The sequence below is a fragment of the Petaurus breviceps genome, unplaced genomic scaffold (genome assembly GCF_028583685.1).
Source record: "Petaurus breviceps papuanus isolate PSGF00001 unplaced genomic scaffold, PetGlider_PUasm1.0 90881, whole genome shotgun sequence".
Taxonomy (NCBI): domain Eukaryota; kingdom Metazoa; phylum Chordata; class Mammalia; order Diprotodontia; family Petauridae; genus Petaurus; species Petaurus breviceps.
In genome coordinates this window covers 6918971-6932080 of record NW_027187369.1, presented here as the reverse complement: position 1 = coordinate 6932080, position 13110 = coordinate 6918971, and the positions used below count along the sequence as shown (strand labels likewise).

Sequence of the window (13110 nt, the reverse complement as noted above, 5' to 3'; positions counted from 1 at the left end):
ATCTATACAAATCATATTTTAATGTCAACTTGTACAGAAACAAGCTGTGTTCATCAGTTTGGTGGAGTCACAGGTAAAGGGGAGAAATTGTAACAATAGCTCATCTGAAACCATTTGGCTTCAACAGGGACAGGAAGTTTTGCTGTTTGGGTCCTGTGGGAACTCCAGTTTCTGCACCTTCCCTGGCTGCTTCTCCAGATCTCGGTACAGCAGCGATTTCTGAGCCTTTAAACGGCAGGCCAAGGACATGAAAATCGACTCCACATTTTGGCTTTCTTTGGGGTCCTTGGCGGATGTTTCAAACAAGAGCATGTTATGAGCATCGGCAAATTTCAAAGCCAGGCTGGAGGGCACCTGGATCTGGCCCCTCAAGTCACACTTGTTGCCCACAAGCACCCTGGGGACAAGTGGGGAGACAGCGTGCCCATTGCATTCCTGGATCCACATCTTCAGGTTGATAAAGGAAGTCATTTTGGTGACATCATAGACAAAGACCACAGCGTGCACATTTCGGTAGTAATGTTCCACCATGCTCTTTCGGAACCGTTCTTGGCCTGCAGTATCCCAGACCTGCACCTGCAAGATAGGAGAATCGGGATCTCGACTCAGAAGGGGGAAGACACACAGACAGTAGAGGGAACACAGCCAGTGGATATAGCAAACAGACAAGAAGCTAGACAGTTACTGCCACCTTGCTGAAAGTGGCCCGTTTTCAGATCAGCAGCCGAGGCTTGCCAAAGTACAAAGGAAAGCTTAATCTGGGGCTTGACAAAATTCACTTAAAAGCAGTTTTACCAATTTAAATGAAATCAATAAAATAATTCCCCACTTTTGAAAAGCTCCGTGAAAGTGTTTTAGGTTCATTTAATGGCTAAGTAAAGCTTAATTCCCCTAGATATTTCTATTGGTTCCTCTTCCTCAGTTTAATAAATCTAACTGTACATCGCTCACACAACAGATGATTTCCCCTCATGTCTTGTCATTTCTTCCTTCGAAACAATTCATCTCTGCCTCTCTAAGCCTCTGCCCAGAGAGGTTGGTTAGGTGACCTGCCCAGCGTCACAAAGCAGGAGCCAGGATTCAAACCTAGTACCTGACTCCAAATCCAGGGTTCCTTCTACTTCCCTATGCTGCCTCTACTTACTAAAATGGGGGAAGTAGATTTTGACATCAGCAAGAAGATTCTAAGACTCAGCTCAAATCCCATCTATTCCAGGAAGTCTTTGTTGCCCCCCCCCATCCCCAGCTGCTACTGGCTTCCCTTCTTAGGGGAACCATCCATCTGCCTGGTATATAAATTCTATCAAATCTAATTGTTTCTATGCTGTCTCCTCCATTAGAATGTAAGCTCCTTGGGGGAGGGATTCTTTTTGCTTTTGTTTGTATCCCCAATACTTGTAAAGTGCCTAGTACATAGTAATCTAATCACTTAATCAATGCTTGTTGAATAAACAGGCCAGGCTCCAAAGAAGAAGTATGAGGAGACCTACCTTCCCCATTCCTTTGTCGGGTAGATGGTCCAGAGAATGGCAGATTTTTTTTAAGCAATCGGGGTTAAGTAACTTGCTCAAGATTACATGGCCAGGTGTTTCTGGGTGGGTGCTGAGTGTCTGAGCCCGGATTCAATCCCCAGGTCATCCCGACACTAGAGCCGGTGCTCTTACTCGCTGTGCTAACTGGCTGCCCCTAGATTTTTTTTAAGTATTGATTGGTTTTGCTGGATTTTTTTTTGTCTTTTTAAAAATTATTATAAGATTCTATGGAAGGGGGCAAATTTAAGTGAGGTAAAAATAAGATATCAATAAAATTTATTTTTTAAATGATTAACTTACTGTTGGTTAACTAGAAAATAAGACTAACCTAGAATTCCCTCCCTCCCACCTGCTACCCCATTCCCTGGGGAGATCAGTTCACCAAAATTTCCCTCTGTTTTACTTTAAAATCACCTTAAGGTGGATAAGGGAATAACAAGATGCAGAAAATAACTGAAGGTACATGGGTGCTTACTCTAGATTTTGAGCTCCAGGAGGACAGAGCGAAGTCCCTGCCCCTGTCTGGGCCTCAGTTTCTTCTATAAAACTCAATGATCTCCAAGGTCCATTTCTGTTCTGATGTGTTTGCTTCCTAGAAGCCTATGGTTGGGGTAAATACATACAGAAAAATACCAACTAGTTGGACAGATGCATGGACAGTTCCTAAGACACCCCTCAGAAGTAATTTTTTCCTCTTTTTCTTGACTCCCTAACTTAAGCTTATTTTTTCCTTTTGCATTTTTCTCCTAAAAACTGAGAACTGTGGGACAGGTTCATTGAGGGCACTGGTTAGTCTGGGTTCTACTCTATGAAGAAACTGTGAGTCAGTGGATATGGCCTCAGAAGGATTTTGTTCCTTAGCAATGGTCTCTGAAAATCAGATCCCTCTCTCCTAGGGCCCAAAGTAAGAACCTCTAATTGTCCAGAAATCTGTATGGAAAAGGGTGAATAAATAAAAGTGTACATTTGTCTGGAAGTACCCTTGGGGGTGAAGGAGGTGTGTATCAACAGAATTCTTCTGAATGTGCACTGGACAAGCATGAGCCAGAAAAGAGTGTGGGCTCAAAGGAGGGGAAAACAAGAGAGCAACCCTTCCAGGAAAGCGACAAACCAGTAGCCCTACTCAAGTCTAGAAACCATTCCACTATATGGGTTTCCCAAGTTTACCTGGCACATATTAAGTATTTAAGTAAATGTTTTTTGACATTTATACACATAGATGATGTGTTGCTGGGAATGTACAGATGTGATCCACTTAAAGCAAATCTGCCATCTGAAAATCAGTATTTAGTAAACACCTAAATTAGGCAGTGATCATTTACTTTCCAAAAGGATTGTTTAATTCCTAGTTTCCCTGCTAAATATGTAGTGGAGTGGAGAGACTTTAAGATTCAGAATCAGAAGACCTGCCTCTGAACCCTGGCTTTGCTATTTACTTCCTGTAGGACCTAAGAGAAGTCACCTTTCTTCTCTGGACCAGAGTCTCCCAATCTGTAAAATATAGGGTTTGCGTTAGGGCCTCTCCACCTCTGAGTCAGCCCTATGATCCAAGTATGACCTCATACCTGGTGCACAAACACTCTCCCTCTCTAGCATCCCTGAAGGCTTCTGTTGGAATATTTGGGGACCCTTAGAGATTGCCTAGCACCCAGAACCCAGTGGGTGCTTAACAAACACGTGCTTAATGGCACTGAGTCCAATGCCAATATCCCCAGGGGAAGTCATTCAGTCTCTGTAGTTGATTTGCTTATGACAGCAGAGGAAAGACTGTGTGATCTTTTCCCAGTGGAAGGCCCCACCCACCACCTCACCAGTGGGAAAGGCTGAGGGAAGCCCAAATCAGGCTAGGGAGCAAGAGGAGGTTAGCAGGTACAATTCTCAAGTAGAAATATGTGACCCTGTTACTTTTTATACTCCAGGAGGCTGAATCCCAAAAAGCCTGAAGGTATAAAGCAGATGCATTAACACAAAGGCTCTAAAAATATCTGGCAAGGGTGGTAAGGGGGGTGGTGTGGAAAGGGAGTGGGAGAAGTATTTGATTTCCTCATTGTGATACTCTGTGTCAGGACAGAAGGGTGCCCCCCCTTTCTGGAAGCCTGCTTTGCTACTTCCAAAATGGCTGGACCCCTCTGGGGGTAGTAGACAGAGAGCCCTAGCTTGGGATTCACCAGACCTGAGTTCTGGTCTCACTTCTTGTACTGACTAGCCATGAGTAAAGACCAAGAAATGTCCCTTCTGGGCCTCAGTTTCTTGCTCTGTAAAATGGATAAAAATATCCATTGCATTGGATGCCAAGTGGCTTTACCTCTCTATGCCTCAGTTTCCTCATCTGCAAAATGAATATAACATTATTTGTACTACCTACCTCACAGGGCTGTGGTATGGAAACTGCTTTCTATGTTCAAAGTGTTATAGATATACAAGTAATTGTTATTGTGGATTTTAATTGAAGAATTCTAACTTAGACCCTGCCCTTACCCCCAGTTACTTGTAACATCCCACTCTATACCACAGACTTAAATACAAAAGCACCTGACCAGGAGGCAAGCAGCTGAGGGTCAAAAAGAGTATCACATTTCTCTCCACATTTGAAAGTGGGGGGAACAAGCACTGATTGAGTACCAACTGTGTGCTAGGCTCTGCTCTCATGTGATTGAAAGTCATATAAAAATATCATCCAGTCTCTCCCCTTCCCAGTAAACCCTTCACATAGCTGCTGCCAAAGTCACAGTCTCACACACACACACACACATACACACACACACACACACACACACACACACACACACACACACACACCAGCTCCAGTGAAATCACAAAGTTTATATCCAGATAGGGGAAATTGTGATTTGCCCAAAGTCATGGCCACCTGCTTGAGGGAGCCAGGATTGGAGCCTGGCGGTTTGAGGAGGGCAGTTCCAGGGCCCTAGGCTCTCCCTTTACCCAGGATGGGGAAGTTTTTCCTGAGCCAACTGGACCAGTCCCCAGCAGGCTGGGCCATCCCTTATCCCTTCCCTGTTTGGCAAAGACAAACTACCCTGTTTGGCAAAGACCAACAGGGGAGCTTAGCTTTCTAGGTTTCTCCCTTGGACAGGGCGGGGGGGGGGAAGACTTTAGATAACATCCTGTTATTTCTGGTGGGGAGAGCTTGGTTCAGTCCTCAGAAAGTATCTTCCAGGCCAGGCTAATATGTCCCTTTCTTTCTATAGCTTTTCAACAAACACTTAATAGGCCCCAGCTACGTACAGGACCCTGTGCTGGGCACCAAGGACTATACAAATTTAGGTGAAGATACAGTCCTTGTCCTCACAGTCTAGCAAGGGACTAAGACACTAAAAGACCTAATATTACGTGAGAGGGGAGGGACAGTATAAAGTGCGCTAGATTCAAAGTCAAAGGTCCTGGGTTTGAATCCTAGCTCTTTCACTACCTGGATAACTTGGGGCAAGGCACAGAACCTCTCTAGTCCTCAGTTTCCCCATATGTAAAATGAGAGAGTTGGACTAGATGACCTCTAAGGTCTCTTCTAACTCTACATCTAGGGACCGGTTTTTTTGTATCTTCACATCCACAGTGTGTTTAGCACAGGGTCTGACATAATCAGACATTTAATAGATGCTTGTTGAATCAAAGTGACCATTACCAGCCCCCAAATCTCTCTCTCTCTTCCTGCTGCTGCTGGCAATTGTTTCTCTTCATTCTTCACTTTGTCCAGGCTGTAGGAAATGTGAAATGTATTAGATTCACGGGTGATAACAGGCCTTCTCTTTCAAAAATACAGATAATTTTGGGAGGATTACAGGACTATCAGTCATACTTACCTAAGTCTAAACCAGGCCCTTTTCCTCCTAACACTCTGCTGAGATCCTCTTTCCCTCAGATAACAGTGGTTCTGATTGGGGTATGGGGATGGGGAGGGAAGGAAGAAGGGCTCCAAGAGCCCTAGACCTAGACCAGGAGTATAGACAGTATTGGCTTCTCCTTCAAAGGAAACTAAAGGCTTGGAGAGAAGAGAACTTACCCAGCTGGTAAGGTGAAACCTAAATCTTCTGAAGTCAAATCCAGTTCACTTTCCACTAACTGAGGGGCATGAGAGCTAAGGCAGATCTGGGAGGGAGGGTGCTCCATTGGTCAGCATAAGGTCCCTGGGAGGTTCAATGGAGCTCAGAAAGGGGAAGGAGAAAATGAGAGCAGCCAAATGCTAATGTCACCTAGTTCCAAATTTTGCCCAGGGCTGGCCTTGAGCCTAAGCACAGAAATGGAAACTTTGTCTTTCTCCTCTTCCTCCTTCTCTATCTTTCCATACTCTGAGTACAGTACAATGAGTACTCCATTTCAGCTACATTGTGGACTAAGTAGGTAGCTGTGGACTGGCCTGATAATAAAACCAGTCCATATTACAATGTTTCCATTAAAAAATGGGTCCAAATTGCAAACAACTGACTTGCAATAAAATTTTCTGGAACATAGGTAAGCTGGGGACTACTTGTACTGTGTACAGAATGAAGTATTTATTGTCAAGGGCAAGCGGAGGTGGGTAGCAGGGAGGAATGTGGAATCTAGGAAACAAGGTATAATGCCTACCAAGCTCCTCAAAACCTCCCAAAACCTTCAAAGAAGTGCTGATGGCCTCGGAATTCCATTAGTAAACCTGGCCAGCAGACCTCCAAGGGTATGACTGGGAAAATGGGCTCTCTAACACTAGGGCTGGGCCCCCCTTCTTAAAACACTAACCAAGAGCGGCCCTACTTCTCAATGGAAAAACTGATGGAACTGGTTGGTTGCCCTGAGAAGTCTTACTGGCTGAATGCTACAAAACCCATGGATGCATGACCCACAATGGGTTATTATTGGAAACAAAAGTATTTGGGGCACTTCAGATCTATCATTAGCTGGATGATGTGAGTAAGTCATTTGAGTATTCTGGGCCTTAGTTTCCTCATCTGGAAGGGAGGAGCTCTTCCCAGCTACAAATTTCATCATTCTATTCAAAGAACATCCTAGTCTTTGTCTGGGTACCCACATCAGAGGTAGAATTCTGGGCTGGAAGGGCCAATCTCTTCATCTTACATGAGAATACTGGAGACTCAGTGAAAGAAAGTGTCAGCTGCCAAACAGGCTGATCCCACATTCAAACCTGGGCCCACTGCCTCTTCCCACTTGAACTTCCTCCCTTCATATTCCCTTTTCAAATCTGGCCACCCAAAGAGTTCAAAGTCCTTAACACCCCTCTCCTAGACTATTCTACAGGCCTCAGGCAGTCACAGAGGAACAGATGTCCTCTCAGTTCCCAACTTCCAGAGGCATTCTCTCCTAGGAGTGAGCAATAGGACCACTGCTCCCTCAAGTCCCCAAGATCTGGGAGACCAGGCCCCAACCAGGTGGCTACAGCTGCAGGGAGGAGGGAAAAGGGGAGCCTGACAGCAGTAGCTAAAAAAGATGTACACTAGGCCATTAGAGGGAAGACAATGGGGCTCCTGGTTGCCTAGTAACCATCACACTCCCCCCCCTTTTGGGACCCCTCCTCCTCCTTAATACCCCTCTGTCCAGGATGCTCCAGGAATTCCTAGGTTAGGTTTCCTAGAGTTCCAAGAGGCATTCTAGCTGACTAGGCCAAGGTTCACCTCCCTCTTTGGGCAGTGGCTGCTGAACTCCATGGTCCCCTTCTCACAACCATGTTTTTAAATGCATAAAGTAAAATACAGAGGATTACAAAGGAAACCAACTTTGTTGAAATATAGTGATTAACATTTTTTTTAAGTTCAGGGTCCTCAGGCTCAGGACCTTTCTAGTGTATCACTCCCTCAAATTTTATAGAAGATGAAATTGAGGTCCAGTGAGGGGATGGGATTGGCTCAAGACCACCCAGTTAGTAAGGGCCAAGACATGAGCCATTGTGCCCAGGTTTCACCTGGCTGAAAACACTGGGGTGGGCAGGGGTCTGCAGAGGCAGACACCTCTAGTGCTATAGCACACAGAGAGCAGGTTAAAGACAAAAGACACTTCCTCCTATGCTTTTCTGGAAATGCACTCATCTGTAAGCCTGGAAAATCCTGCTCTCTGTGGTCCTCTGGGATTTATTTTTTAATAAATCACGTGTGTTTCTCAAAGCCTCCAGGGAACAGTAACACTCAGGGAGCATCATTTTCAGATGTGGAGGGGATAGTGTATGCATAATTTTCAAACCTTGCCAAGGGCACACAGATGCCGGGTCCAGTCTGGAAGTGGGGAGGGGTCTTCTTGGTTCTACAGCAATGCATGTATGTGATGCAGGGTGGGGGGGGCCACCATGACCTGGTTGTCAGTCAGGGCTAGGGCTCCACCCACTCCAAGAGAAAGACAAGCAGAATGAAGGGCAGGGGTGGTGGTGGGAGGAGAAATAAGAAAACAATTTCTACAATAACCAGACTGCTATAAAGGAAAACAGAACTGAAAGGCAGAACTCTGATCAACGCTGCGACTGAACCTGACTTCAGCAGACTCATCTGGGCTCTAACTTCTGTCAGACAGGTGGAGAACTACAGGTGCAGAACGAGGTGTACACTGTCAAACATGGCCAACCTGCCTGTGTTTGTCTGGTACATGTGTGGGGAAGGGTGTCATGGGAAGTGACATTCAGGGTTTTTCAAAGAGTATTGATTAAACAAGAAAAAGAAATGTGGCTTGTGTGGCCCTGGGCAGTTGCCTCACTTCCTGCTTCAGGCTTCTCATCTGTAAAGGGAGGACAATAGACAATAGACTTCCACTCCAAATCTCCCAGGGGCATTGTTGATAAAAGTGCTTTGTAAACCTTAAAGCCCATAGAAGGGCCATTGATCATCAAGTCACTCTTCAACCCTCTATCCCAGATCCCCCAAAGGGATGATGATATACATGTTATTCTGGAAGACAGCAGAGGAGAGGCCACACAACCTGCTCTGAGCCTCAGTGGGAACTGGGACCTCCAGGACCCCTGCCCAGTTTTCCAGTGATATCCAAAATTCTTTCTAGCTCTCCCATGACATCCTGAACTTCCGTCTAGCTCTGTCAAAGGCTCTCCTGAGTTCCAGGATGACCCTATCCACCTGCATCCCCTCTTCTGTGCGTTCCCTAGACTCTAGCCACACTTGCTATGATCCTTGGACCTTTTGCTCATCTCTCCCATAATGCCCTGGACCTTGATCCCCAGCATTCCTATAATTCCTTAATCTTGAGGCTCCAGCTATAGTAAACAGGGCCATATACTCTGGCCTCAATGCAGGTTCCCCACCCCTGCATCTTGTCTCTCTTCTACTTCAGCGTGGCCTGAGAAGCAGCCAGAAGTATCTCTCTCACAAGGTAGAAGGAGAGTAGTGGGGTAGGGGGAGGAAAGGCCAAGGGAATCTCTTCTCCAAACCTCAGAGTACTCTATCTGGTCTGTTCTCTGCCACCTTCACTCATGTATATTGGCCTTTTAGATGCCCACTTGCAGCTCCTCAAGAGGCAAGGTCACAGACCCCCCCCCCCAGCTCCTTCGGGGACTATGGCAGAGAGGTCTACTTTGGGTGTGGGACTCTTTCTCCCCTTAGATATCTATATACAGGTGTGTCCTGTCCACCGTCTTGGGCCAAATCCCTGCAATTCCTTAGCATACACAAACCTTGATGAAGTATCCATGTGCACGATGTACTAGCTTTGTGCTTAGTGACTTGTGCCAGACCTAGGCCCATGCGTTCTGGGGAAGAGGTTGGAAAACTTTGCACAAACCCCACTAAAGCACCTCCTTAGGGCCCTGGGATTGTTCTCCACACCTCTGATGGGGGCCCTCTCTGTTCTCCCAGTCATCTCTCTCCTCTTATGCCAATGTCTTCTGCCTGTCAGTGTCCACTCCCCCCCTCCCACTGGCCAGCTGCTGGTGCTCAAAGCTAATAAAGACTGAAAGGAGACCAGGACCAGGCCAGACCTTACAATCACTGATCAGCAACCCTGATATGAAAGTCTCCCCAATTCTAATCACTCTTTAGAGCTTGTTGTAGAACAAGACATGGGCTAGACTTAGAGGCCATCCAAATTCCTACTCTGACACTTACTAGCTCTGGCCCCAGAGTGATGCAAACATGAGCAAATTGTGTCCTGTCCCTGAGCCTCAGTTTCCTCTTCTGTAAAATGGGGAAAATAGTTCTTGTACTCCTTCCTAGGACTATATATATGTGTATGCATATACATACACATACGTTTGTTGATGTGATTTTTTTAAAACATCTCTGTCAGTTTCCAATGACTCATTCCCTTCCCCACACACACATGAATGCTTACATACATACATATGTACATACATACCACCACCACCACCATCCCAGAATCTTCCCTTGTAAGAAGGAAGTAGCCATTAAACAAATCAAATTAACACACTGGCCTTGTTTGGCAATGGATGCCTCATTGAGCACCTTCAGCCTACCACTCCTCTGCCATTGAGGACACACTTCACTGTCAGGCCTCTGAGGTCACAGTTGGTCACTGCATTGATCAGACTTCCTCACAGGGCTATTGTCCAGGAACGAGCTTTGTAAATGTCGGAACTCTGAAGAAAGAGAAGCTGCTTGTGCTTTGAGTTATTATGGGAGATCTGAAAGCCTTCTCATGTACATGTGTCAGATTCTCCTAAATCACCAGTTTGGCTTTGGGAAGAACAATGCCCTGCACTGAGCGATGGGCTTCAAGAACTATTGCCATAGTTTCAGCTATAGTGATTGGAACCATAAGAACAAATCCCATTTCTCCAATATCTTCAAGCTGACAAATCATTTCCCTCACAAGCCTTCCAAGGAATGAGTGCAAAGACAACAGTCACCCCCATTATGGAGAAGAGGAAATCTGAGTTCCAAAGAAGGAAGTGACTTGCTCAGGGTCATATAACTAATAAGTAGCAAAGCAAAATTAAATGAGCCCAGCCATACCAAGGAAGTCCCATATATACATAGAGAGCAGGCAAAGTAGCACTTTTTGTCGCAGCAGACAATCGAAAGAAAAATGGGTGTCCATTGGTTGGGAAATGTCCTGACAAAAAGGAATGTAAGAAGATTATTGCTCTATGGGAAAATAATGAATGCGAGGAATCCAGAGGAATCCAAACTGGTACAGGTCAAAGCAAGCAGAACTAGGAGGACAAGAAACACAATTAACCAAAACTCCAGTAAAATGAAAGCTTTGTCATCATAATGATCAAAGACGTGGGGGCTTACAGGAGCTGAGTGCTAGATCTGATTCCGATGTGGTGGTCGCTATGTCCGAGGTTTGTACTTAACTGCTTTTCTTTGTTACAAGTGAATCCTCAGCTGGGTGGTGGGTGGGGTGGTATGTCCAGAAATGACTATAATGTAGAAATCCAAGTCATCAATAAAACATTGTTTTTTTAAAGGGGGGATGGGTTGCCTTGGGAGGGTGAGCTCCCCATTAGGGAAGAGCTTCAAAAAAGGGTAGGATTTTGTTTGAACAGACAGAACTAGTTGACCTCTCAGGCCCTTTTGAAATCTTCAGCTTGACAATTCCCTTGCCCTGGGTTTGTTCTTGTTTTCCCCCACCCCCATTCTAGTCTTGTTTCACTTCACCCATAAGAATCTAGACACACTCAGGGCTCCCCAATACCTCCCCTAAACGTACCCCCTCTTTCAGTGCTCACTCCCTACCAAGCCACAAACCCTGGAATATCCCTAACCTGGATCTCAACTCAGATAAATCTCATCTATCAGCTAGCTAATGGAAATTCTTTTGGGAAACCTCCTTCTGCAGAGCCCATGAAACAATACCTTAATCCAAAGGAATGACTAGAATGCAACACTGGGAAGCAAGCTGGGTATCAGGAAAAGTTTGGGGCACTCAGGGTTGAGGAGCCTCTCAAATCACCACAATAAGGCTTCCTATCTGCTTTGTCTAAGCATAGCAATAACCCTGGCCCGACAGTCCCCAAGAGCCCTTGTGGCACTTTAAGAATCTCTCAGTTCAGCTAACCTTCATTCAATTACAATATAAAATCAGGCAGCTTTCTTTACTGATATCTCCCATTCTTTCCCACCTGCCCCCCCACTCCAAGCACTGCTTTGCCAAATTGGCTTGTGTCTTAATGGCAGCCTGGGTACGAAAGGAAACCTGGACATTTACAAAGTGCTTTGGGATCCATTCCCCAGACTGGAAAATACCCTTTGATAGATACGTGCACAAATATGTACCTTAGAAGGGCCACATTGTTTGGGTTTTTGGTCCTCCCCTCTTCCTTTCAAGAACAATGTATTTTATGTCATTCTCTAATAAAGGGGTCTTCGTTCCAGTGAAGCTCAGAGAATCAGTTGTCTACATCTGTCAGGGGCACTGGCTCTAGAGGGGGAAGGGGAGAACTGGCATCGCTATCTGTGGGGACGGAGAATAGACAGCAGGACCTCTTGTTCGTTGGGCTGGAGACTCTTGGGAGTCCAGAGTCATTTAGGGAGTACAAAGAGTTTTTCTCCTAGGGAAACACCCTTTCTCTGGTGCTGGACAGCGGCTTCACTGTCAGACTAGGGAGTCACTAACTATAAATGGGGCCAGGGAGAGGACCTGGCTTGAAATCAGGTCTGTGAAATCTCTAGTTGGGAGATTTGGGACAGACTCCTTCCCCTCTTTGAGCCTCAGTTTCCCATCTCTAAAAATTAGGAGGTTTGACTAAGATGGTCTTTGAGGCACTGCAGTTCTGGATCTTAGGAAGTGTCCTCACGAACCACTCGCCCCGCCCCAGCACTTGCACCAGCCCCCAGCCAGACCTCGGATCTCCATTCCCACCCCACCCCACCCCATCCCCGGGGCAAGTCCGGCCCGCTAGGGGTCGGAGGTCAAGGGCGGAGTCAAGCATCCTTCCAGGCATTCCCTTAGGATCGGGTTGTCCTGGCAAGAAAGAACTAGATCCCAAAACCAACCACTCCCTGAGGAGACCTGAAATGGGTTTTGGGGGGCAGGAAAGGGAGCTGGCAAGGGTGGGTGCGGGAACGGTGTGGCGAGCTGGTACCGTCCCCGAGCCCGAGGTGCAGAACGGTGGTCCCGAGATTCAGCCAGTCTGCCCGGGCCCAGCGCCCTCCCTACCCCCATCACCTTGATCTTCTCGCCCTCGATATCCACCGTCTTCTCCTTGAAGTCCACGCCGATGGTGGCTTCGGTCTTGTCGGGAAAGGTGCCGCCGCAGAAGCGGAATGTCAGGCACGTCTTGCCCACGTTCGAGTCGCCGATCACGATGATCTTGAAGATGCGGACCTGTACGTAGTGCTCCATGGCCGCCGAGTCGAGCTCCAGGGAGGCCAGGCTGGCGCCGGCCGTGTCCAAGGAGGAGGCGGTGGCGGTGGCGGCAGCACGATGCGGCATGGCCCCGCGCGCCGGGCCCGAGGGCGGCCTTGGCCGGCCGGCCGGCCGCCGCCACACAAAGGAGAGGGGTCCGCTGCGGCTGCTCGCCGGCGCCTCGGGGCAGAGGGTGTGGGAGTCGGCCCGGGCGTGTGCCGTGTGGGGCTGGCTGTTCGTGTGCGGGTACGCGCGAGTGTGTGTGTGTGTGTGTATGTGTGTGTGTGTGTGTGTGTGTGTGTGTGTGTGTGTGTGTGTGTGT

At 47.0% G+C, this 13110-nt stretch overlaps 1 protein-coding gene across 1 annotated transcript; it reads right to left on the bottom strand.

Moving 5' to 3' along the window:
- RAB33A (RAB33A, member RAS oncogene family) lies at positions 1-13099 on the bottom strand. Its single transcript, XM_069074060.1, has 2 exons — positions 12609-13099; positions 1-576 (listed from the first exon to the last, which is right to left on the bottom strand). The coding sequence occupies exons 1-2, from the start codon at positions 12873-12875 to the stop codon at positions 121-123; spliced, it is 723 nt and encodes a 240-aa protein (XP_068930161.1). The 5' UTR covers positions 12876-13099; the 3' UTR covers positions 1-120.
- Between the last annotated feature and the right edge of the window lie 11 nt (positions 13100-13110).

Excerpts from the sequence above, each read along its gene's own strand:
- RAB33A (XM_069074060.1), bottom strand. The coding sequence starts at position 12,875 with ATGCCGCATCGTGCTGCCGCCACCGCCACCGCCTCCTCCTTGGACACG. Across the intron at positions 577-12,608 it reads TCGAGGGCGAGAAGATCAAG|GTGCAGGTCTGGGATACTGC; the intron begins GTGATGGGGGTA and ends CCTATCTTGCAG.